Below are 23,401 nucleotides of genomic sequence, written 5' to 3'. Positions count from 1 at the left end.
CAATGTGAATTCAATTAAACTTACCATGGGGTGGTTAATGATTGCTTACCTTTTTTGTCCTTTCCAAGTTCAGCGCTACAATTGTTTACATAAGACACCATAGAGATCAAAACTAACCTTATGGTTCAATTGTGGCCACTTTTGAAACACATGAAACTTTTTTTTAGTAAACAAATATTGAATTGAATCATACCTTGGGTAAAAAAATAGGTTTCATTCCAGACTCAACACTTGTACTTTTCAAAGATGTACTTTTAAACTTTTAATCACCAGCATATACATTTAAACTTTTAATCACCAGCATTTACATCATTACCTTTCGGCCAAGGGAGAAGTTTCAAGCACTATTGTAAAATCGCATGTGAAAATTCAAATAGCGTACTGCCGAAAACAATGTCATACACATTTTACTTCTTAAACTCAGCAAAATTCTGTCAATGTAATATTAATTGAAGAGCAGACAATTGAAATAAATCTGTTATGATATGCTAATAAGTCACTTGAACGAAGCTAAATGCTAATTTCTTTAGGGTAGCATCTTACCTGTTGTGAGTCGTCTTAAACTTTCTGATAACGTCCCCCGTAGCTGTCATAAGCGTCCTGAAAGCACAACTTGTATTAAACGTGTGGTCTGAAAATGGACTAAATGTGACTTTTTAACGTTTTTGGCCGCTTACTTCGACGCTTTTCTTCATGGCGTGAAACATTCTGAGCAAGTGTATAGCCCTTTTGATGTGCCGCCCCTTTGAGGAGAAAGAAACCGAAGTCGTTTTAACGTTCGTTTTGCGAGGTCATACTATAGTAACGTAGCAGGTCTTAAAGAGTGTAAAACACCATACAAATACAATTTAGATGAAATGTGTGGTCTGCTAACAGTCTAAATGTGACGTTTGAGCGTTAATTGGAGACATTTTGGGACGCTTACCTCGACGCGCGTCTTCTTCTTCTATGAATTAATTCTCCGGGGAAAGTGTATTACGATGTGAAAGTTGATAGGCGCCCTCGTGTGGGGAAACTGAAGAAGTTTACATTTATTATCACGTTCTTCATTCTCTTATTGAAACACATTTTTGTATTTGTGGTTTACACATTTCATTTTTGAAATTTAATTTTTGAATAATTTTAATGTGTATATTCATTTAATTAGAAAAAATTATGTTTGTAAATTTTGTTTTCAAAATACCTTTAGGAATTAAATCAATGTTCGCGTCATAGGCCTCAGATACAACTGAGTTCCACTCCAGCACACCCGCCACCCTCCTTCAGAATATGAATGAAAGCATATATTTCATGCCTTCACTTGAATGGTATCCCAATACTTTTGCATCCAACAGCAACCGCCATCCGTCATTCCATTAGCCCTGTTGGCATGGTGCCAGCAACCGGGGCTGTGGTCGAGGGGCGACTCAGGGACGTCCGAGGGGGGTCCGAATCGCTCTGTCACTCACGGTGCCGCCAACCGTCATCCAGTCATCAATCGTGGCATGTAAGCATCCAGCCAACAGATGGAGGCCTGGCAGGAGGGGATGAGGGGGTGCCCTCAGCGTCCAACCTCACACAGCAAAGATGAGCCACCAGCAGTTATCATGGCCAGGCCCTCCTGTAGTTAAGTTCTAATGTCACCTGTGATTAAGTAGACTCCAAATGGACGTGTACAAACTAGAGAACACAAGGAGGTCATGTCATGGCTACACAGAAAAAAACGAGGGGGAAACTTCATATTATGGTATTTAGAACTACTGGGTATTAGTAGGAGGTGTGCATATGCATTTATTTTACTTTTAATAAAAAAAATAGTCTTGAAAATCTTTACATTTCGACTTTTTAAGCGGGCTTCTATAATGGTAAGATTATATTATTAGAATTTGTTGTGGAACAACAAAATAAATGTCTTGGTTGCAGCTAACATAAGAAATAAACCCCCTTGTGCCGGATGGCGAGCAAAAATAGCGATTAAGACGGATAAAGATGTCTCGCTGTCTCGGGTGAGATATGTAATGATATTCATAAAAGAGACCACCGACTGGGGGGGCTTAAAAAAAAAAAAAGAAAGAAAGAAAGAAAAAAGTGTTCCTAAGCAACAACAACATACACGCTCACAACAAGCTGCATCTTGGGAAATTTTGACCGTATTGGGACGACGCAAATGGGAAAAGCTTTTTCAAAGTAGGCCATGTTATGTGTGCGTGTGCCGTCTCTGCGGACGCAAACATGAGCCATTGATCAATTAAACATGAGAGCCTTAATCATCAGCCAAAGGTTGAAGCGGAAAGAGGCAAGCCTCAGCCATACGTACACTGGTGCCTTGAGATACGACTGAACCCACTAACGACCTTTGCGAGACACAAACCACCATTTGGTCAAATATTTGCTTTGGAGTTGCAAGAGGTCAAAGTTGGAGTTGAGGTCAAAGTGGCCTTAACTCACTTCACAACAAGCAGCATGTACATGTTCTGTTTTTCAAGCAATTTGTTAGGTTTCTTTAGAAAAGATCAATTCTACAAATACTACCACTGGAAAAAAACTGACATGCTACTCATACTCAATACGCTTATCTTCTGCTGGCAATATTGCAATATTCTATTACAGCAGCTAACAGCTGTATAGACTGATATCTATGTTATACTGCCCTCAGGTGGCCATGAGGCGCACAACAGAAAAAGCAGCGAAATGGCCGTTTAGTAGTATTAGTAGTCTACTTTATAAATTGAGTGTCAGCTCTTCAGGTTGTTACCATTTCGGGTTTTGAGTCCGTCCGTCCATCCATCCATCCATCCATCCATCCATCCATCCATCCATCCATCCATCCATCCATCCATCCATCCATCCATCCATCCATCCATCCAAGCAAAGAGAAAGCAGGTAAGTGCTTTTTAAACCATGCCAAGTTTGTAGTAGGTTGCGTCACCTGTCAGCACGTTGGAAGTTGATCATGACGCCTCGTTTCCTGATGGCCTGCACCAGCACCACCTAGAACGAAAAATGGTCAAGGACTTGGATTTGTCAAGTTTGTCTTTGCAACAGGTTCAAAACCTTGGAAGCGCTCTTCACCAGTCGATTCACGCTGCGGAAACCTGGTCCTCTGGCATCCCCTAGTGGACAAAAGAAGGAAGAGTATGCACATGCTGAAATACATGTGTCAAACATTTGGACGTGTGTGTTTCACCAGTGAGGAATGCAGGGCAGCACCGGACTTCTCTCCAACCACAGGCCCTTACTAGTCATCATCTGACATCCTGGAGGAGTTCATGCGGATAATAATGCTGCAAATACGGATGTAGCTGTAAAAAAGCTACACATTTCCATGTTTTGCACACACCCTACCCATGATGGTTGTTATCCAGGAGAAGTAGATCTTTTCTTTCTCAGTAAAATCAAATAATCAGTCGTTTTTCTATTTTTAATATCTATTTGACGTACATGCACCCCCCCCCCCCCCCCCGCACACACAAATACAGTACAGTTAGAGTAATGTAGAACACTTGATGAAGACTTAATGCCCCAAACTCAGTGGCGAGCGCACTAGTAGGCTTTCCTTGAACAGCTGAATATTTGCAAACAATCACCACACAAAGCAACGTCAGCTGACTACAATGGCTACGAGGGGAAAACACATTGACGTCCACCACAGAAGACAGTTGGTGTTTTGAAGCTATGCAGGAATTTAGAGGGAATTCACACACACACAAAAACGGGTTCAAGGAAATGTAAAGAATGTTTTGTTGTTGGATATGTTTAAAAAAATCAAATCAAATAAAAGCCAGCAAGTTTTGCAAATGATGGACATGTCGCAATAAATTCCACAGAGCTTTATAAGTCATTAAAGTTATGGAAGATTTTTTTAAAAAATATTTGTATATATGTTTAGAACAACCTTAGAAAGTCCTCGACCAACATTTGCAGCTTGAGGGTTCAGGCTTTGGCCTCCAGCAGCTCCAGTAAGAGTTTGTGCATGGGCACGCGGCCGTCCCGCTTGACGCCGCAGAAGTGCTGCACGGCTCGGGCGGCCGTCTGACGCAGCAGGGGGAGGCTCATGATCAGCTTGCCGGCCCGCCGAGGCTCCTGCGCGTGCCGGCTTGCCTCGTAGTCCTGCAAGGCCCCCTGCAGGACATCCTGGAGGTGCTGGACCGCCTCCGAGTCTTCCACGTGCACCGAGTCTGTGGGCGGCGGACAAAAGGAGAACATCAACCTTTACTGCTTCACTAGACCATGCAAGTCATTCATTGGACTACCTGAGTTGACCAACGCGATGGCCTTGAGGAGCACAAACTCTTCCCTCTCCAGCCGGACGCTTTTGTACTTCTTGACCAGCTGCAGGATGGCGTTGTTGAGGTCCAGCAGGCCGGCCATCTTGGACCGGTCCCGGTCCATCACGTAGTCGTCGGCGTACGCCAGCCGCTCGTGCAGCGCCAGCGAGCGGAAGACCACGCGCAGGATCAGGATCTCCATCCAGCCACTCTGCAGGAGGCTCATCTGGTCGGCCAGCGACAGCGACGGGAAGCCTGGCGGGAGGCCACATGGGGTCACGTGGCAGCAAAGCTTGGGCTGCATCATCGTCGTCACGGCCCAAAGCCAGCGCGGGGCTCCACTCGGCCTCCATCAGCGTCAATGTCGCCCAGACGCCGTCACCTCCCCCGAGGGCCGAGGACTCAGATGGCTCATACCGAGCCTTCGGCGGTCGCATGATGCGGGATCGTCACTCGGCCCCGAACATCATGATGGCGCCATGACGCTGACTTTTGGATTATTATTTGCTATGTCTCATCTATGTATCATTGGGCCTACAAAGGTCTGTCAGAAGACAGCGGGCTCTCGGGCCTACCTGGGATGTGTTTGGCCCAGCCGATGTTGACCACCAGCTCGCGGTCGGCCAGGTCGCACAGCGTGGTCAGCGCCTTGATGTCGCTGTCGGGCTCCGTCGGGTCGGCCATGGCCAAAATGGCGTCGGGTTCGGCCAGCAGGAGCAGCGACACCACTTGGTTGGTGGTGTCGCTGGCTGGAACGTCGGCAAAACATCAGCGACAAAGGATTCTTCCATTTTTGTTGGGAATGGATCCAACTTACAGGTTTTCTTGTGCAGCTGGCCATAAGAGCAGGTGCCGTCGTCAGCGTCCACTCGCCGCTTGTACTTTTGACGACCGCCTCGAACGCGATCCAAACGCACACCTACGAGACCAAAAAATTATGGAAAACCTTTTAATAGGCGGACACAAAAACGTGAAGAAGGTGAGGAAGGTATTAAAGAAATGGATTCACTGCCCTTTGACCTTTCCCGGATGTCACGGCAGGGGAAGCAAATACTAAGTGTGGATTAGCCCGGTCACTTGGCAGGTGCCGGTCCAGAGGTCACATGACTCTAAGTCAGTGCCAGTGTGTGTCTGAAAGAGTTTTTGTATTTTTAGGGTCGCTACGCTAAATGGGAGAAGCGTGCAATTGTTTGTCATGTAGACACGTAGCGGTGAGGGGACCAGCTTTCCGGCGCCACGGGAACAGAATGGGTCAGGTGGGTCGTGCCGCGGGACACGCCCCCCCCCCGCACACACAGACCCTCGAAAGCAATGATGAAAGTGTCCCCGAAATAGATGAAGAGACGCCAGAGTGCGTTTACACTTGTTTGTTCTCCACACAAACTATTTCTGGCCTGGCTTCCTGTCGGCACATTCCCACATCGCAGAGGAGCAAATTCAAATCCAAATTCACTTGCCGGGGTCTTTCATTTGACACGGCATTCCGAGAAGAAGCCAGTAGGTTTTGTGTTGTCATTTCTTTTGTTATAGGTGCATCACTCCAATGTGTTGTCCAATTACAGCTGTCTGGGCCTTTATTGCGCCCTCTCCTGGGGCGGAGGGCGTTACGAGGCACACTCGCCTTTCACGCAACGACGGGAACCCCGTGGGGCATCTGGAGTTATTTACGAGAGTGGTTGCTGGGATGATGCGCGGAGCCTTATTAAAAAAAAAAAGATAATGGAGGCATGCACGCATGTAGAAATGTCAGCTCGGGCTGAGTCATTCAACAAAGTCAGAGAGAGAAGAAAAGGAGCCATGGCTGCAGTAGGACGCCGCCAATGTTTTCCTTTTGGCGTCACTTCTAAATCGGGACAACAATATGTCAGCGCGCTAACACGCGCGCGAGCACCTGACCGCTGGTACGCACGCACACGTGCAGCGCAATGTACAACACGTCACCCAAAGCTTGCAACGGAAAAATACAAATAGGACGGGAGCGAGCTCGGTGCGTTCGGGGGCTCACCTTCCCTCAGCATGCCCACGGTCAGACACTTGACGAAGCGACACGCCTGGCACGACTTCCTCCTGCGCTTGGTGATTTCACATTGGTTGGAGCCCGGGCAGCTGTACTCGATGCTGCCTGAGTGGCAACGACAGCACGGTTGAGTTGCGTTTCAATTGTCAGTAGAAGGCATGACGTGGCGTGGCTCACCCTGGATGGTCCTCTTGAAGAAGGCCTTGCAGGCCTCGCAGGAGGCCACGCCGTAGTGGTAGCCCGAAGCCACGTCGCCACATACCAGACACGCGCGCTTGGCCGCCGAGCCCAGCAGGAATTGGCATTTGACCAGGGCCTCGTCTTCCGCCAACCTCGCACCAAACAGACAAATGGAAATTAATAAATCCATGTCATTCGATTGCAAAGCAAAGAAAGGCACCTGATTGGCTCTCGGACGTGGGCGGATCCCAGATCCTTGCCGTGGCCCTTGTCCAAGCTGGAGTTGGTGGATGAGGACGAGGCGGCGGGGCTGGGCCGGGGCGGGCTGGCGTCACCCTGCGAGCTACCGGGGCTGGACGGCTCGCGCTTGACAGAGGGGGGGCACGGCGGGTCCGGACCCCTCGCCGACATCCTGCTCAGCTCTCTGCGGGACGACAAATAAGGCCACCGCTGACCTTCTGGACTGGATTCATCATGACAATTGAGGTTCCACCGTAGCATCCATCCATCCATCCATCCGAGCGGCAGTTTGTGATTGGCCGCATTATGCAAACGCAGGCGGCAAACCGCCAGACTGCTTTGCTTTCAAAGAGGGGAAATGCCCAAGCAAATTTAGGCAAATACACTTGGCTCTGTTGCCGGGACATTTTATTAGGGACACCTCCGCAATTCAATAAACACGAGAACAGGACGAGCAATTTTGCATCGCTAAAGTTGCTGGCATCAAAACACACGAGTGGAAGTCAAAATATAAAGTGATTGGGAGTACGTTGAAGCACGTGTGCGTGCCAGCCACACTAAAAAAAATAAAATAAAAAAGCATGTGTCTTCATAAACACCCTGACACATTTCAGCATGCAACTGTTTGTCGTCAGGCCCACTTGAGGAAAAAAGGAAAAACTCCTCTGCTGTCTGTCACTCACATGAACACATGGTTGTGCACGCACACACACATGCACGCACGCACACACGTCAATCGGCTTCCTGCCATGAAAATGCCAGTGGCATGAGCCACAACTCATTTGCTTGGCAAAGGCCTTCAGTCGTTTTTAAGCGTTGCCCGAGTAAACCGCGGCCACGCGCTACTGACGCCTCCACAAAACCGCAAACACACACATAATTGTTGTGTGCAGCATTCAGCAGAAAAACAAGGTGTGCAATTTTTAAAAGTGATTCTCAAAGTGCAAGATGAGTAGCTCCCTCTAGTGGAACGCGAGAGAATCACTCAATGAAACACAAATTCAAAGTAAGACATTTTAAACAAGGTAGAACGACGCTTGCACTCATTTTTGAAAAATCCACTATAGTGATTTATTTTACTTATCAGATCTAATAGTATTTTTTGAAGTACAGTTCAGCTGTGTTTAACTTTAAAGTCCAAATTGTGTCATTGTTTAACACTTAGCAACACCAAGCGTGTTCAAGCTCAAGTTGGAATAGGGTGCATTTCTCTCCGGCATTATTCCATCGCTCATCCTTTTCCAATCCACTTTGAGACTATAAAAAAAAAAAAAAACAATACAGCGCGAGGCTCTCTAAAAGGACTCGTGGTAACCTTGGCGATCCATCACAGGCGTCCAGATTGACTTGTCAAGCACAGAGTGACATATACGTGCGGCCATATACACCCTCTCGCCATTAGAAAGCAGAACAATTTAGCTGGGCTAATGAAATGGCATGTGGAGATCATGTGATCATCACCATAAAAAGCCATCAAAAGGCGGGCCGGCATCAATCAAAGTTAGCGCACTTCTTTTTTTCCGTCACCAAAATGAGGAGGAAGGCCTGTCACAACATTTGGGTTTACATGTCATCTATTTTTATCATCGGAACAATTGCTCACTTAAAAAGAAGTGCTGTCCAGAAATAAAAATAAATATGAGCCCTGCTAATGAGAGCCCCCTTGTGCGGGAGTCGTTTCCCACCAAACTGGTTCTCGTCATTTACCATCACTAGCAACAAACAAGCCGGCTGCGTAACTGTCACCACTGCAACTATTACCATCGCAAACAAACCTGCGCCACGGCACGGAAACACAATTCCACCCTGGGACAAAGAAAAAAAAACAGTCTAACACTAAATTCAAGAAGTACTTCATAGCCTGGCAAACTTTACTTCATCACAAACTTCAGATTAATAATAGTGGTGTTCCACAAGGCTCTATATGAGGTCCAGAGATTTTTTTTACATTGCACTCCACTTATTTTAAGAAAAATACCTCGATGGTGCGTACTCACTGTGCGCCAGGGTGGTAGGTGAAGCACTCGGGGAGGTAGAGGTCAACTAAATCCATGTGGGATTATGCCAGCATGTTCTGAGGGAGCAGAAAAAAAAAAATCTCCTTTGCTATGGAGCAGTGGTCATCAGGCAATCTCACGGCTCCTTGTGAGCAAAGACGGCCCTCGTCAAGGTCCGACCGCAGCTTTTGAAAGGCCCACCACCCCTCCCCTCCGCCAGACGCCCAGCCGGAGCTCCATTGGTTCCGGGCTCGGCCAATGGCAGCCGGATCAAGTCAAATAAGAGGCAGTACGAGGAAGTCATCATGTGATGGATGACATCACATGAGGAGCCTTTCACAAATAGTTAGAACAGAAAGAATAACTAACTAATCCGTTAGTGCCGGTGAACTTTAGATGGAAAATCTGTGATAAAGCAACTCTCCACGCATTTTGGAGCTTTTGGACCGTGATTATACAGAGTCATATTTCCAAAAGATAATATCACTTTTTTTTTTTCTCTTGTGTGTATGCCAATTGGGACTTAGAGCGTCTGTCACTTGGCGTGTGGATGATGACCAGCGTCACTTTGGCACACGGCCGCAGCTGATTAGCTCAAAGTATCACACCGGCTCTAATTCACTTCAAGCCTGCTGTGCTGTCCTGATGTCTCCAGGAAGACGGCGAGGAGTTCTCAAAACATTTCACAGATTTGATGAGAGAAGGCCTATGTGCCTTTAGGACGCGGGGCCTGGTGAGGTGGCATCAAATAACATGCGAGTGTCTGGATGTGAGCTGTGGCTTACAGCAGCTCCTGCAAAACCATCACTTAATCAAATGTGATGTAGCGGGGGGGTGGAGGGGGCACCCTCCCTCGCTGAGCTGCACGCCATTTCTGGTAAAAATGCAAGTGAATCACACAACCTATGTGTGTGTGCTGATGATGTGGACACACACACAGAGGTACACAAAGAGGAGCATCAGGATGCCGATGGAGTAAGTGTAATCTACTTAAGTTTGGTTCTGACTCGCAGCCATCCGTCAATTAGCAAGACTGAAGCAAAGAGTCTTGACAGTGTGTGCAAACATCATTGTCTCGGTACACTGCAAATGCACGCAAATGCACGAGGCGGCTCAGGCGGGGGAAAGTAGGAGAGCGACAGACGGAGTCAAAATAAAACCATAAAGAACATCGGGCCCGTTAGTTACAGTGAGCTGATCCAAAATAGATTCAAGAGAATCAAATAGATTGGCCAACGGACGGCCGTTTGGAATTGAATCACTGTTGTTTTATTAATATGGATATTCAAGGACGGGTCAAAGGTCACAGAAATGCACATTTGTCACATTAGATGGCCTGAAGTAGGAAGGTTGGTGAAAATAAAGAAGGCCTGTGTGGCAATTGAACTGCTTGCTTTTGCTGCCCTCTTGTGGAGGAATGCGGAACTGGTCGGACCGTCGCATCTGATTTCTTCGTTCGATTTCTTGCAATATTCTTTACATAGCCGCCGCCGCCATATTGCGATGCAATTCACCCAGACTACACCTGCTTTTTTTTTCCTCACACACATCGACCATGATGATAGCGCGCACACACCTGAGCCTGGGATATGAAAATTTTAATTTCTTTGCCCACAGGTGGTTTGTTTATCGCCGGCTGCCTGCCAGCAGGTCGGTAATAAACCACAGCAACAAAAAAGTAAGCTCCACCTGCACACTCTCGTGAGGTCCATTGTAAAAATGAGAATAACTTTAGTGAGTTTACAGCCTGTCAATCAAAACGGAACACTTTTATCACGCTGCGTCGGTTCACGTGGGCTTTTCCTGACTTTGTTAGCAAACACATCATGACCCCCCCCCAAAAAAAACACAGACCTCACCTGGAAACCTCGCCTACATCACCTGGGCCGTCCAATCGGGAAGGTGAAAGCAAAAAAATCAAACACAAGCATGGGGAAAAAAGTCCTTCCTTGCTTCTCTTTCAGGACGCCCTGCTTGCTCCACGTCTGCAGTCAGTCAGTCTCAAGGACAAATGCTCCGCTCTCCTCGCCGCCGGGGGCTGTGTGGCTCAGCGATGCTGCAGAAACACACACACATCAACACACACACACACCTTCCTTGCACGGCGTTTGAGTTCACCTACCCGCCTGCTCGCTTGGTTCACTGGGGAGTCCTCAAAGTGTGAAAGTGCGTCGGGGAGAAAGCAGGAGACGGAACACTCCCATTTTCTTCTCGAGACCAGACTGTTCTGGTTGCCACGGACGGACCAGCGAGCGGTAAAGTCGGATGAGATGATGGGAGGAGGATGGGTGGAGGGCAAGACTCAACTGTCCTGTATTTGGCTTTTGTTTGTGGATCGTGACCTTGAATAATAATCTCTGCTATATAGTAGTGAGCTAGCTAGCTAGCTAGCTGCAGATGGCAAACAAGGATTTTATCCGATAATTAATTTTCATGTTGGTGTCACGTCATTTTATTGGACGCGTGTCTCCTGGACATGTTCAGGATCATAATACAGTCTGGAAGGACTTGCAATCAAGACAAAGACAAAAAGTCAAAAGAAAATAAAACATGAATACAATTCTTCCATCTTCTCGTGATTTCACTCGGAATCTAGTACACATCCTCATTTAAAATCAGCTTTTTCTTGAACATTACACTAAGCCAATTTTCAAACGTATACACTGGAACAGTAAAATGATTGAAACGTCAACAAGCATTAAAACCGTTCTAACAAAACCAACATTTTGAATTTATGCCAAAGGGATGCGCATACTTCACATTCATGAGCAAAACAAACGGGCAGATGATTTTTTTTTTTTTTTCCCCTGCCCATGACACGCATCCATCCGTACAGTTTGAGTTCGCTTCATGACATACCTGGAAATCTCTGACAGGTCAGTGACCTGCGCAGTCCAAGTTGATCAGTGGCTCACTTTTCTGGCGCCTTCTTTGATGAGGCAGAAAAGGTCATGAAATGTCCTCCGAGGTGGAATTCAGTCTCGGCTTCGAGTCTTTTGCGTCTCCCCAATATGGGAAATCCGTCTCCTTCTTTGCCCCGCGGCTTTGAGGTGGGCCGACGGCTCGGCGGTCAGTTGAAGCCCAAGCCCGTGCCTTTGGGTCTCTGCAGGGCCCGGACGGGCTCGGTGATGCCCCGCCCGTCGGGGCCCAGGCCCACGCCGGGGATCCATCCCATGCTCTGCAACATGCGGTTGCCCAGGTTGCTGTCGGGAATGGGCGGCGCGTTTTCGCCCACCGCCGCTGAAACAAAAGCCGAGGGGAGACGTTAGAAAACGGTGGCCGCCGATGAAATGGAAAATCAGAGGTGAGGTGCGTACCTGAGGGCGCGGTGGATCCGAGGGGGGCCGCCTTCCGCCTGCGCTTGACATCCCCCATGCACAGCGAGCCCAGGTGCCCGCTCGTCTGCCTGGCGAAGCCAACGCGAGCGTTCAGCAAAAGCGGACGGACCGGCGGGCCGGCTAAGACGTCCTCACCTGTTGGCCGTTTTGACCGAGCAGCTCCTGCGATGGCCTCGCTCCGTCCGAGGGTCCCAGTGTAACTGAAGCGGTGGGAGGACAAGCTTAAGCAATGTCAAACTACTCTTTTTTTTTTTTTTTTCTTTTCCCATGCAGGATTAATTCATGGGACGAAGGCGGCAAAAGCAAACCTGAGTACAAAGGAGAGTGAAGTGGAGCGCCCTCAAGACTCACCTGTGCGTGTTCCCTCCTGGGGCTGGAGCTGAACCACGGCCTGTTGAGGGACACACGTTAGCCCACGTGACATCATCAAATCGATCCCGCGTTTGGAAAAGGACGGTGACTCACTCGTGAGCGTCGCTAAAGTCCTGAGCGCTTTCGCCCTGCAGAACGTCGCCGCAGGGCCTCGGGTGCCCGTGATGGAGTCGGCTGAGCCGGGCCTGGAACCCTGATGATGATACAGCACTGCTGAGTCATCAACAATGTTGACCCCGCCCCCCCAAAAAAAACCTGTTACCCGTCCTGGCCTCGGAGGTCATGATGGGGAAGGAGCCCGTGAGGATGTTGTTGAAGACGGGGTCGTTCAAGTCCAGCTCCTCCGAGCAGCCGTCCCGCTCCCACCAGGGGATGACGCCAGCCACCCCGCACGCGCCGCCGCTGCCCGAGCTGGCTTCGCCCTCGCAGAACCAGTCGCTCTGCTCGTCGTCACCTGGCGGGCGACAGAACGCGTTATTTTGTGGATGCTAATGTAGCGGAAAGCCACAATGTGTACTTGCAACACAAAGCGTACCTTGGCGGCCTTCATCGTTGGTGTAGAGGCCGCCATCGCTGCTGTTGCTCACGCTGCTGGTTTCACTAAAGCACGGGAGGAGGAAACAACACCAATGAAAGGACAAATGCATTTCAATCATTTGATTTCTGCCTTTCTATATTTTGTGCATCATCCTGACCCGGACTGAAAGAGACTACACTAACCACCTGTCGCTCATCTCCTCATCAGAGCCCTTGTGCTCGTCCAGCTCCATCTTGTCCTTGGATCCTTCCAGCACGCACGAGACGGGCTCCTCGCTTTCCACCACCACCCCTTCGTCGGCAGCCTCCGCCCCCGGCCTGTGAGGGGCCAGCTTCCTCTTCTTCATCCGGTTCTTCCCTCCCGCCGCCAGCAGCGAGCCGCTCCCGCAGATCTCCATGGCCGCCCGGCCTTCGCCGGGGCTCAGCCGGCGGGGTCCGGCGCCCGCCGCGCGAGCCTTGGGAATGGACGGAGGGGCCGGCATCACAGCGGAGGGGGGCTCCGGCTCGCCGGGGGGGTCCACGGCCATGCGCTTGACCTTGCGCCGCCGCCTGAGGCTGCGGGTTCCCTCGGCGGAGCCCAGGACGCCCAGATCGTCCGGCCACAGGGGCCGCTTGCTCCTGCCCGGGTCAGACATCTGCGGGGTGCGGCGTTTGGGGCCCAGCTGCTCGTCCGAGTCGCTGTTGTCGCGAGCGTGGTTGTTGGCGCCGGACACGCCTCCTGTGCTGGCGCGGTAGTCCTGCCACAAAGAAACCCACAGCATGACTTTTGGCTAATGTCAGCGCGTGCATTCATTTCATTTCTAGCAGTCAATGTAGCGGACTCACCTTGTGTTCTTCGGCGCTGGACTCGGAGCCCTCGCTCAGGTGCGCCGTCTCCCAGGGCGGGTGCGGGTTGTCGGAGCGCCTTTTGCGGCCCCTGCGCTTCCTGGCCTGTCTCTTCAGCAGGCAGCCCACCGTCACAGCGTGGTCCCCGCCGTCGCCAAAGCCGCCGCGCGCCGCCTGCTCCGAGCTCTCCTCCAAGGCTGACACCAGATCATGGACCAGCTCGTCCATTGTCCGGCGAAAGTGCCTGACAGGAAGATGTAGTTAATGCAATAAAAAGGATATGGGCAAGAGTTTGCAACAACAATGGAGTTACCCAGCAAGCTAACTGGACCAGTTACAACCATCTGTGACAAGAATCAATCAGCATCTCCACTAAATGAGGCTGTGACTTGCAGAAGATTAGTGCTGTCCCTACTCGAGGTTTTGACAACAAATAGCGGTCGAATGAGGCCATTGTCAAGCGGCCAGTCGCTGAAGGACCCAGAAAAAACTACCAATTAGGGAAGCCGACTGTCACAACAGCCATTTACGAAATTGATGAGATTAATTCTCAAAATCACAACAACGCTGCTATTTCTAGAGTTGGCTTCATTAATGCAGTTATCTTAAAAAAAAGTCATTTACCCGAGAACTGTCACTAAGACGACAGTGTAACATACTTAGGGCAATAACTGTTTATAATGCTACCTCTTGTTTTGTTTTTGCAGCCATAAAAACTAGCTTGATTTATTATTAGCTTCAGATGCTAACAACACTTACTAGTTGCTCACTTACCTATTGACAGTCATTCAGAAACGCAACTAAACTCTAAATAACTTACGTTCATTAGTTGTTGAGCTTTTTTTATTTTTTACAAGAAGCAAAAGACACACGAGGAGGACGAAGCTACGATGCTAATGGGATAGCACGGCTAGCTGTAGCCGACCTTAGCTGCTACTTTCAGCGTCAGACAACAATCTGTTCTTTTTTTCTTTTTCTTCCGTCCTCCCAATAAAATGACGACCTACCAGCCGTTCCCCGCTTTGCTGATGCTTTTTCGGTTAGCCGCGCGGAACATCAAAGCCACCGAATGCCGTGCACTTTTAACCAGAAATGACGAAAAGACATTTACACATCACAAGCACCATCCTGACACAAAAGCGAGTACGGGAGCAGAGACAACACTGAACGCAACCATAGGTAAGGGTCCTTCACGTACCCTGGGAAAGTCGGAATGTCTCGGAGAAATCGCTGATTTCCTCGAGAATTTTTTTTTCCACTCAAATACATTTTTCTATCAAATTGTTAGTTTACTTTTTTTAGTGTAATATTAATCTGGAATCATGAATACGTTTAAACATTTATGGGAAGAATAAAATAAAAATAAAAAATAAAGAACTTGCACCCTCGCATGTAATAACGCGATTTAACCACTAGATGTAAGTGTTGCTCACCTCTGGAGAAAAGGCTGCCGGCAGGCCAGTCAAGCGCAACATACCAAAAGGTTAGAGGTTAAATCGTGGCTTGAGCGTAACAGTAATCACAACGGGCACCGCGGAAGTCTTGAATCTCAGGCCGCGGTAATCTGATCTCATCTTAGACGTCAATGACATTGCGCCTGCCGTCAACAACAGGTGTCCCCAAAAAGACGGAACAAGAGTCCAGCAAGGTCTCCACCATCTCCAAAACAAACATTCCGAGAAGCTGTCCAAGCAAGTGCCCTCTTCCGAAATGCCAAAGAAGTCAGCGGGTCCGGTTTACTAAACGAGGGGGCCCGGTCTCAAGTTTCCTGGACTTGAAGGCCCCAGGTAAATTTAGTCAGTTGCACTTGCAGTTCTGGTGGTCAGACTCATTGAGGCCACTACAGAGTGAGGATCACTGGACAGGACTCGGGGGACTTAAACACTTTTGTGGACACGTACTATGGAATCATGACATCGGCAGAGGAGTGCGAAGAGCTGGAAGAGGCAGTCGAACATGATGCCACTGACAGAACATGGAGCTGGGTAATAAGAGCATGTTGGAAGATACCAATGCAGCCATATGACTTGACTCGTGTATGTATTAATTACGTTCATTAACGAGCTGACAAGGGACTGATAACTTGTATATGTATTCCATTCATTCACGAGCTGCCGCTAAACTAACAAGTGTTCATCTACAAGGCAATTAGAAACTCATTATGCATGACAGTTATGCAGTGTTTCCCTTTCTGGTGGCATTCCGTTTATATAATATTGGTGTCACATCTGATGCCGCTCAGGCCACAAGAGCCTGACCCAATCAGAGGCCTACGAATGTGCCCAAGCAGTAAAAGAGATTTTTACATGCTACAGCGATACAGTTGAGTCAGCAGAAAGGGCGAGAACTCCAGCGACAGGGCCAATGTGCTCACGTGACAACTCATTTGAGGAAAGGAAATGCAGTGGCAGCAAAAAATGGACACGAGTCAAGGTTTGGCTTCGGTTTTTGTAAACAGTGAATTTCCACAACATGAGGGTTTTGAATGAGGCCAGACTCAAGTCACATGACTCGACTCTGGCGATGCTTCTTGTTCCTTGAAACTGTGTCTAAGAAAAGCGGTCAGTCTCGTGTGTCCTCAGAGGACTTATGTATTACTAGAAATCCATTTCCACATGTAGGGAGGGACGAAGTAAAAAAACACTTGAGTACACACACCTCAAACTTCTACTCAAGCACAGTTCTTTACTTTATGAAATATTTGCATGGCATGTTTATGCTCAAAGAAGGAGGTGCTATGGATGGGAAGGAGAGGCGGGGGCATGTCACACTAAAAACCGCAAACAAGAAATGTGGCTTCTCGCTGGCTTGTGATTGGCCAAGTGGATCGCCTCAGCATCAGACCGTTGATATGACGTCATCTCGTCGGCCGCCTCAGCCACAGTTATTTTTTTCCACATTTGGTTCAAATGTCCCATTTCCAACGCTACTACAAGTAATAAAATATAACTAATTCAATTCCTTTTCATTATTCGTTTGCTTTTAACTTTTATTTACCCCCGCTCATGCAAGTGACAGCCTTTCCACAAGCTCTATGCGTGTTTAGTTTTTAAAAGTATTTTTTGTCCATGAAGTGAATTCCCTTTGTGTATTAATCAAGTATCTACCTGCAAATCGATCAACGTATCAAACTCTCGCTTTAGAAAATGATTTGTCACCGCGGTTGCACTTCCACCGGTGAGTTTAGCAACGTCAAAGCTCAACGCTGATTGGCCGATGGGCGTGGCCTTGTGCATAGCACGCGACACCGAGACCGAGCGATGCGTCAGCTGTTCGGAGGAATGACTGCTCCATTTATCCATCTTCGGTTCGACATCGCACGTTTCGTCTCGCTTTACATTAGATAATGAATTGCGTTGGAAGGCAAGTGGCTCCTTTCTAATGCTGCGCTGAGGAACTGCTTCGTTTTCCCAACGGACTCAGAAGGTAAAGACACACTAGTTTGCATTTTCATCTCTTCAGTATATTGTAGTCGCATAAGTCTGACATATCAGGCAAAAGTGTGCACTAGTTCACATCTGCGCAAATGATTAGATCTTAACCTACTAGTGAGGACAGAGCGTGTACTAGTACATCGATAATGCATGTAAGTGTGTGTGCATAGGACAGTTGTAAGCACACTAGTATGAGTGTGTCTATTAGTGCATAGTAGTAGACCAAAAGTAGACCTGGGGGTCGTTCATGGCCATCAGCCAATTGATGGACATGTTGCAACATTTCCGCTTCTCATACATTCCCATTTTGGGCCTCAACAGAAAGTGGAGGAGATGGGGAGGGGGGGTCTGCTGGCGTTAATTCCTTTTATTCACTTCTAACGTCTGCCACTCTCAGAAAAAGATCTGAAAGGCTTGGAGGTTTTAAAAATAGCCACCGTCTGGAGATGAACTATTTTCGATTTACAGCAAACATCGGGGCGTGTTGACACTGACATGTTGTCAACTCAGCTGGTCAAGACAAGCCGAGCAACTGAGTCAGGCTCTTCTTGCGTAACACCATTCAAAAATGCCTTTGTCATTTAACATCCTCTTCCCATTTCCGATAATACATGACACAGTTCGCTTTTTAACCACACTTGCCTTTTTGAACAGTCTCACCCGCTTGTCTCCACCAGACCCGTCAGACCATGAACTACGTGGGCCAGTTGGCGGGTCAGGTCTTCGTGCAGGTCAAGGAGCTGTACCGAGGCCTGAACCCGGCCACGCTGTCGGGCTGCATCGACGTCATCGTGGTGCGGCGCCCCGACGGCTCGCTGCACTGCTCGCCCTTCCACGTCCGCTTCGGCAAGATGGGCGTCCTGCGTTCGCGAGAGAAAGTGGTCAGCAAACATATGCAAAACATGAAAAAAACAAAACTTATGAATATATTTTACAGGTGGACATCGAGATTAACGGAGAGCCAGTGGATCTACATATGAAGCTCGGAGACAACGGAGAGGCCTTCTTTGTCCAGGAAATGGAAAATAATCAGGTAGATACGATCAAATAAGCTATGCACAAAAAGAGGATTGAAAGGAAAACTCGTATGAAATGTAAACACGCCATGCCAAATATTTTACACGCTTTGAGGAATATAGGTCAGGCTGTGCGTGCACACTTGGCCCGGCCGCCGGGAATTCTTTTCCTTTTATAGCTGGAAAGCGATCCTTCATTTCCCAGAAAGCATTCAAGCTATATTCAAGGAACGCTTGGGCCATACATTTTGAAAAGAAGCGAAGGCGGTATTTTCTTTTTTTTTTCTTCCAGCCAGACGAGTGTCCGATTTCCAGAACAGGAAAAGAGTTTTTTCCTTTCCCCAACCACTCTGAGTTGTTTACATACAAAACGTGCCGACTACTACGCAGAGCACGACATGGTATTCCTTCGCCCTGACTTGCTCTTTTGGAGCTACAGTAGAAGCTCCTGGAAAGTGTTCTACTTTCCTGGAGCCAAGTGTAATCAAACCGGGTTTTTTTTCTGGCTCCTTTTTATAGTTCAGCTTATACTTGGAAACACCAGGAAAAGAAGAGACATGTTTTCTAATCACTCCAAAGGCCATATATACTATTTTTGTTTTGCTTCTCAACGTTAATGTCAACAGGAAGTGGTTCCCGCCTACCTGGCCACCTCCCCCATCCCGTCAGACGGGCTGGTTCTGATGAGCTCCTCGCTGATGGGGAAGAGCCCGGGGACTGCCGTGCAAACCGTGGGGAGCAGCGGAGAGACAGGCACGGCGGCCACCATGATGATGAAGAAGCGAAGGAAGAGGAGGAGGAAAGCTCGGACGGACAGCCTGAAGAAGGAGGAGAGTGGCGACGACTACTCAGAGGACGAGGACATGTTCAGCATGGACATCAGCTCTGATGAGGAAATGGAGAGCAACAGGTAAGCGAGAAGAAAGTCAAACCCGTTTGCAGAAACAAAGCCACATCAAGTAGGTCACACGTCATTGGATATGTGCAAGATCGGGTTTGGATCTAAACTTGGACGAGACTGAAGAGCGTAGAACTTGACCTGCTTTTTTTATAGAAGGCTGAGATGACCCCAAATAATCCAATTTATTTTGACTGAATGAGACGTTGCGTTTCAGGCCTCCTCCCCGAGAAGCGGCAGCGGCTCTTTCAAAACAAGCGTCCGTCTACGCTCACTCGGACGGCGACTGGAGCCCCCTCCAGAGGTGCCTTCTTCATTCAAAACCTAAATAGGATTATTTTATTGTTATATTTGTAATTTATTATTTATTCATATTATTTTTTATATCATTTTTTTAAACATTTGTATTTATATTCGATTATTTATATTTATTATCGTTATTATTTATTGTTATTTTCTTCTACCAATCGCCTCCAGCCCCGGGAACTCCCGTCCCGCATCCCCCAAAAGCGACTCTGAGATCATGAGGAAGCCGTCCGACGCGGGCAATCAGGATTCGGCCATGCATTGGGCGTGGGGGGAGCTGCCGCAGGCCGCCACCGTAAGCTGCATTTTTAACTTCGTCCTTCAGCGGCCTTCCCAACGTAACGTGAGCCCCGACCTCCCAGCCGTCCTTCCTCCCGACGAAAGCCGAGCCGCCGCCGATCGCGCCCGTGCCCATCCCGCTATCGGAGAGCGCTCACTTCTGTGCGATACGAACCGTCGGCGCGTCGACGGACTCGCCCTCGGCAGACGGCGCCGCCGAGGACGCGACGGGCCAGCCGGCGGGAAAGAATGACTCCCCATCCAAGAAAAAAGGTTTGGTTTGATCCAAACAGCATCCGGCTATTGCTTGAAAGGGGCTCAGAGTCTTGCGGGCCTTTCTGTAGACAGACGGAGCCGTCACCTGGGCGCCGATGGAGTTTACCTGGATGACCTCACGCAGCTGGAGCCGGAAGTGGCCGCCTTGTATTTCCCAAAGAGGTACAGCGAGGGGCTCGCTCGGACCCGATTCATCAAACACGCCATCATCTGCCGTCTCGCCACAGCGACGGCGGCGCGGCGCCGAGGAGCGGCGAGGAGCCGGGTGTTCGCAGCCACTCCCCGCAGTCGCTGAGCTCCGGGGGCGACAGCGGCGTGGACGGCTACGGCGACCCGATGGGCGACCTGCCCTCCATCGCCATCTCGCTGTGCGGCGGCCTCAACGACAACAAGGAGATCGGGTCAGAACAGTTCCACGCCAAGATCATCTCGTACCAGCAGTTTGTTCAGAACCCGTCCGTCATCGACGACCCCAACCTGGTGGTGAAAATCGACTCCAAGTAAGTTTGAAGGAAACAGAAAAGTGCTTTTGTATTGGACGGCGAGAAGCGCCGCTGGCGTACCTAATGAAGTGTCCAACGAGCGTCCACTCAACTAAATGGACTGCGCTTTCAGATACTATAATTGGAGCAGCGCTGCTCCCATCATGCTGGCGATGCAGGCCTTCCACAAGCCGCTGCCAAAGGTCGGACATCACACACACACACACGTTCTCTCGGGTTCTCTTATGTCAACTCATCGTCGTGTCCCTCCTCCTTGTTCATTTCCATCCCGCTTTCATCCATTAGCCGAAATACGTGTCTATTATTTACTCCTCCCTGCGATCGCTTCTGTGCCGTGCGGCTGATCTGTTGGGCTTCAGCTTTGTAACTTCATCCTCATCATCACGCCTGCATGATGATTTGTTTTTTTTATGGTCTGCTTATGTTGTCTTAAGTTGATTTTTTTTTTTTTTTTTCCCCCCTCTCTGGTGTTTTGTGTTTCCCACGATCCGCTCCAGGCTGCCGTGGAAAACATCATGAAGGAGAAAATGCCCAGGAAAGGAGGGAGGTGGTGGTTCTCCTGGAGAGGCCACAACAGCAAATCGGTACAATTGAAGTGTCCACACTAAAAAATTTTAACGTCCTTTTTTTTTGCCCACTAGAGGGCAGTATAGTTTAGTCATGAAGACACAACCAAGAAGACATCCACCACGACTTGAAGTCCTTTTTCACAGCGTCTCCCTTCTGCTAGGACTCCATCTCGGAACGGGGCGCCAGCGGCTCAGATCAACTCGGGCCGTCGGCCACGGGCCGGCATAAAGAGGAGTCATCGTCCAGCGACGAAGACCACCGGGTGGCCAGGCAGAGCTCGGCCGCCATCCAGTCGGAGGCCGGGACGGCCGCGGGAACCGTGTCGTACAGGAAGACGCTCAGACTCACCTCCGAGCAGCTGGTGAGGAGCTTTGACTTTGTCCTTGGCTCTCCTGCTCCATGGCATTTTCTAAAGCCATGTTTGGTCTCGCCACGTTTGGCCACGGCAGATGTCGCTGCAGCTGCGTGACGGGGCCAACGAGGCGGTGTTCAGCGTCACCACTCAATACCAGGGCACGTGTCGCTGCCAGGGAACCATCTACCTCTGGAACTGGGATGACAAGATCATCATTTCAGACATAGACGGGACCATCACAAGGTGTGCGCGTCATCCGTCACATCCTCAATGGCCATTCTGAGGCCCGAATCCATGTTTGGGTTGCAGGTCGGACACGCTGGGCCACATCCTGCCCACCTTGGGGAAGGACTGGACTCACCAGGGCATCGCGCAGCTCTACCATAAAGTCAGCCAGTAAGCAAATCTTGCCGACGCTCGGCTCAGTTCCGGTGGTAGCGGCGCTCAAACCATCCTCCCGCCTCACATCAGGAACGGCTACAAGATCCTGTACTGCTCGGCCCGAGCTATCGGCATGGCCGACATGACGCGGGGCTACCTGCACTGGGTCAACGAGAGGGGCACCATGCTGCCCGTGGGGCCCGTCTTGCTCAGCCCCAGCAGCCTCTTCTCAGCTCTGCACAGGTGAGTGACGTAATGGCACGCTACTGCTAGCAAGAAACGCTCTAACAGATATCTGCCCCATCTAACCAGGGAAGTGATTGAGAAGAAGCCGGAGAAGTTCAAGGTGGAATGTCTGACTGATATCAGGAACCTCTTTTACCCCAACACGCAACCTTTCTACGCAGCCTTCGGCAACCGGCCGACGGTAAACACACAAACAAAGGATCCAAGACGGCCGCCATCTTCCTAACCTTTGGTCTCCGTTTGGATCGACAGGACGTGTTTTCCTACAAAGAAGTCGGGGTGCCGCTGAAGCGGATTTTCACGGTGAACCCCAAAGGGGAGCTGGTGCAGGAACACGCCAAGACCAACATCTCGTCGTGAGTCCACGTCACGCGAGCCAAATGGTGACTATTTTGGAACGCGAGCCGAACTTGAAGTGACCTTGTTGCAGGTACGTCCGTCTGGGGGAGGTGGTGGACCACGTGTTCCCCCTCAAGGCCCGAGCCTCGTCCTCGGACTTCCCCTGCTCGGACACCTACAGCCACTTCAGCTACTGGAGGGAGCAGCTCCCCCAGGTGGCCCGCCAGGGAACCACACCCCCTCGGACGCCCGTCCCCGCCCCGGCAGCCGACTCCTTTTAGCAGCGTGACGCATTCAAATGCACTTTGTGACTGAATCATTTATTCAGGGCAGCTTATTGATTTGGAGGGAGCCTTTATATTTTTAGTAGAGGAGCTCAACTTGGTGCCAAATATATACCTTTATTTTCTTACACGAGTGACGAGTTAGTCCATCCAAATGCATTTTACTGCACAAATTTCCTTTTGTTCATTTGGTTTCGATGCATTTCTTTGTCACCTGATGCGTAAAAAAAATCATCCGTCTATAACTGCAATCAGAAGTCAGTTGATGGTGCTTGAAAATGCGTCCTATTCTTTCTATGAAAGAGCTGGAATTTTGTGTGATATCCTCTGTGTAGACCACATTCACTGTTAAGGTCAAATAAATGCTCTTGTAGAATTTGTTTTTGTCATGAGTGGGAAAATATCAAAGATGTCAAGTGGGATACAAGTAGGCCGTCATAACAGCATTCAGTATAGAGAATGAATGGATGGCTGTATTATACTGCCCTCTGGTGGCCAAGGTGTGCGCAACAGAAGGAGCAGTGGAGTTCAAATCAAAACCGAAAGTAAAAAGATAGAGGACACTCTCACAAAGCGGAAGGTCCGCATTTTTCACCATTTTTGTTTGCCACTTAAATTGTATGTATTTTTGGTCGACTTGCGCGTCATAACACCCCGCAGGGAGCATTCGGTAGAGCTCGGTTCGGCAAGACTCGTCAGACGCCCACCGAGAGATGAAAAAAACGGTAAGGAGAAGTTGGTCGGTCGAGTCTTTTTTCCCT

General features: G+C 49.2%; 4 protein-coding genes across 13 annotated transcripts in view; 2 read left to right on the top strand and 2 right to left on the bottom strand.

Annotated features, from left to right (window-relative positions):
• LOC119118272 (dihydroxyacetone phosphate acyltransferase-like) overlaps window positions 1–23,401 on the top strand; it is a 28,735-nt gene that overhangs the window by 1,445 nt on the left and 3,889 nt on the right. For 2 of the 5 annotated variants that reach the window (XM_037245159.1, XM_037245158.1), the window contains exon 1: window positions 23,212–23,365. In XM_037245159.1, the coding sequence (XP_037101054.1) occupies window positions 23,354–23,365 (12 nt within the window). In that variant the 5' untranslated portion in view covers window positions 23,212–23,353. Of the gene's footprint in view, window positions 1–1,968; window positions 1,979–13,591; window positions 13,603–22,898; window positions 23,380–23,401 lie in introns of those variants that run through there. The other 3 variants (XM_037245155.1, XM_037245156.1, XM_037245157.1) reach the window with 3 other exon arrangements.
• LOC119118277 (estrogen-related receptor gamma-like) lies at window positions 3,404–10,912 on the bottom strand. Its single transcript, XM_037245166.1, has 10 exons — window positions 10,804–10,912; window positions 10,541–10,737; window positions 8,682–8,758; window positions 6,665–6,868; window positions 6,442–6,596; window positions 6,253–6,369; window positions 5,065–5,166; window positions 4,823–4,996; window positions 4,233–4,502; window positions 3,404–4,157 (listed from the first exon to the last, which is right to left on the bottom strand). The coding sequence occupies exons 3-10, from the start codon at window positions 8,735–8,737 to the stop codon at window positions 3,913–3,915; spliced, it is 1,323 nt and encodes a 440-aa protein (XP_037101061.1). The 5' UTR covers window positions 8,738–8,758; window positions 10,541–10,737; window positions 10,804–10,912; the 3' UTR covers window positions 3,404–3,912.
• Window positions 11,110–15,304, bottom strand: gpatch2 (G patch domain containing 2). Of its 4 annotated transcripts, none has more exons than XM_037245165.1 (10): window positions 15,187–15,304; window positions 13,754–13,997; window positions 13,112–13,665; window positions 12,927–12,991; window positions 12,654–12,845; window positions 12,485–12,584; window positions 12,371–12,410; window positions 12,155–12,219; window positions 11,999–12,087; window positions 11,110–11,921 (listed from the first exon to the last, which is right to left on the bottom strand). In XM_037245165.1, the coding sequence occupies exons 2-10, from the start codon at window positions 13,979–13,981 to the stop codon at window positions 11,752–11,754; spliced, it is 1,503 nt and encodes a 500-aa protein (XP_037101060.1). In that variant the 5' UTR covers window positions 13,982–13,997; window positions 15,187–15,304; the 3' UTR covers window positions 11,110–11,751. The 4 variants fall into 4 exon arrangements, with proteins under 4 accessions (XP_037101060.1, XP_037101057.1, XP_037101058.1 ...); XM_037245162.1 differs by lacking the exon at window positions 15,187–15,304 and adding an exon at window positions 14,761–14,952; XM_037245163.1 differs by lacking the exon at window positions 15,187–15,304 and adding an exon at window positions 14,761–14,952 and having other exon boundaries at window positions 13,115–13,665.
• On the top strand, window positions 15,531–23,016 carry si:ch73-21k16.1 (phosphatidate phosphatase LPIN1). 3 transcript variants are annotated; one of them, XM_037245153.1, is made up of 18 exons: window positions 15,531–15,738; window positions 17,865–18,068; window positions 18,125–18,220; window positions 18,830–19,113; window positions 19,319–19,405; window positions 19,579–19,702; window positions 19,770–19,959; window positions 20,031–20,124; window positions 20,196–20,462; window positions 20,578–20,647; window positions 20,963–21,049; window positions 21,196–21,396; window positions 21,485–21,633; window positions 21,700–21,786; window positions 21,862–22,014; window positions 22,084–22,198; window positions 22,270–22,373; window positions 22,448–23,016. In XM_037245153.1, exons 1-18 carry the CDS (start codon window positions 15,664–15,666, stop codon window positions 22,635–22,637), a joined length of 2,577 nt encoding a protein of 858 aa, XP_037101048.1. In that variant the 5' UTR covers window positions 15,531–15,663; the 3' UTR covers window positions 22,638–23,016. The 3 variants fall into 3 exon arrangements, with proteins under 3 accessions (XP_037101048.1, XP_037101047.1, XP_037101049.1); XM_037245152.1 differs by having other exon boundaries at window positions 20,190–20,462; XM_037245154.1 differs by lacking the exon at window positions 15,531–15,738 and adding an exon at window positions 16,486–17,179 and having other exon boundaries at window positions 20,190–20,462.

Source organism: Syngnathus acus, chromosome 24 (assembly GCF_901709675.1).
Source record: "Syngnathus acus chromosome 24, fSynAcu1.2, whole genome shotgun sequence".
NCBI lineage: Eukaryota > Metazoa > Chordata > Actinopteri > Syngnathiformes > Syngnathidae > Syngnathus > Syngnathus acus.
The sequence above is the reverse complement of the archived record's forward strand: the minus strand, read 5'-3'. Positions and strand labels throughout refer to the sequence as shown.

Coding starts and splice junctions, on each gene's coding strand:
- LOC119118277 (XM_037245166.1), bottom strand. CDS start 8,737: ATGGATTTAGTTGACCTCTACCTCCCCGAGTGCTTCACCTACCACCCT. Junction 6,869..8,681: donor ACCTACCACCCTGGCGCACA/GTGAGTACGCAC, acceptor GTCGTCCCGCAG/AGAGCTGAGCAGGATGTCGG. Junction 4,503..4,822: donor CTGGGCCAAACACATCCCAG/GTAGGCCCGAGA, acceptor GCCTCCCGCCAG/GCTTCCCGTCGCTGTCGCTG.
- gpatch2 (XM_037245162.1), bottom strand. CDS start 14,810: ATGTTCCGCGCGGCTAACCGAAAAAGCATCAGCAAAGCGGGGAACGGC. Junction 13,998..14,760: donor AGCAAAGCGGGGAACGGCTG/GTAGGTCGTCAT, acceptor TCTTCCTGTCAG/GCACTTTCGCCGGACAATGG. Junction 12,992..13,111: donor GAGGAGATGAGCGACAGGTG/GTTAGTGTAGTC, acceptor CCCGTGCTTTAG/TGAAACCAGCAGCGTGAGCA.
- si:ch73-21k16.1 (XM_037245152.1), top strand. CDS start 15,664: ATGACATCGGCAGAGGAGTGCGAAGAGCTGGAAGAGGCAGTCGAACAT. Junction 20,648..20,962: donor TCCACAAGCCGCTGCCAAAG/GTCGGACATCAC, acceptor GATCCGCTCCAG/GCTGCCGTGGAAAACATCAT. Junction 21,787..21,861: donor CTCTACCATAAAGTCAGCCA/GTAAGCAAATCT, acceptor GCCTCACATCAG/GAACGGCTACAAGATCCTGT.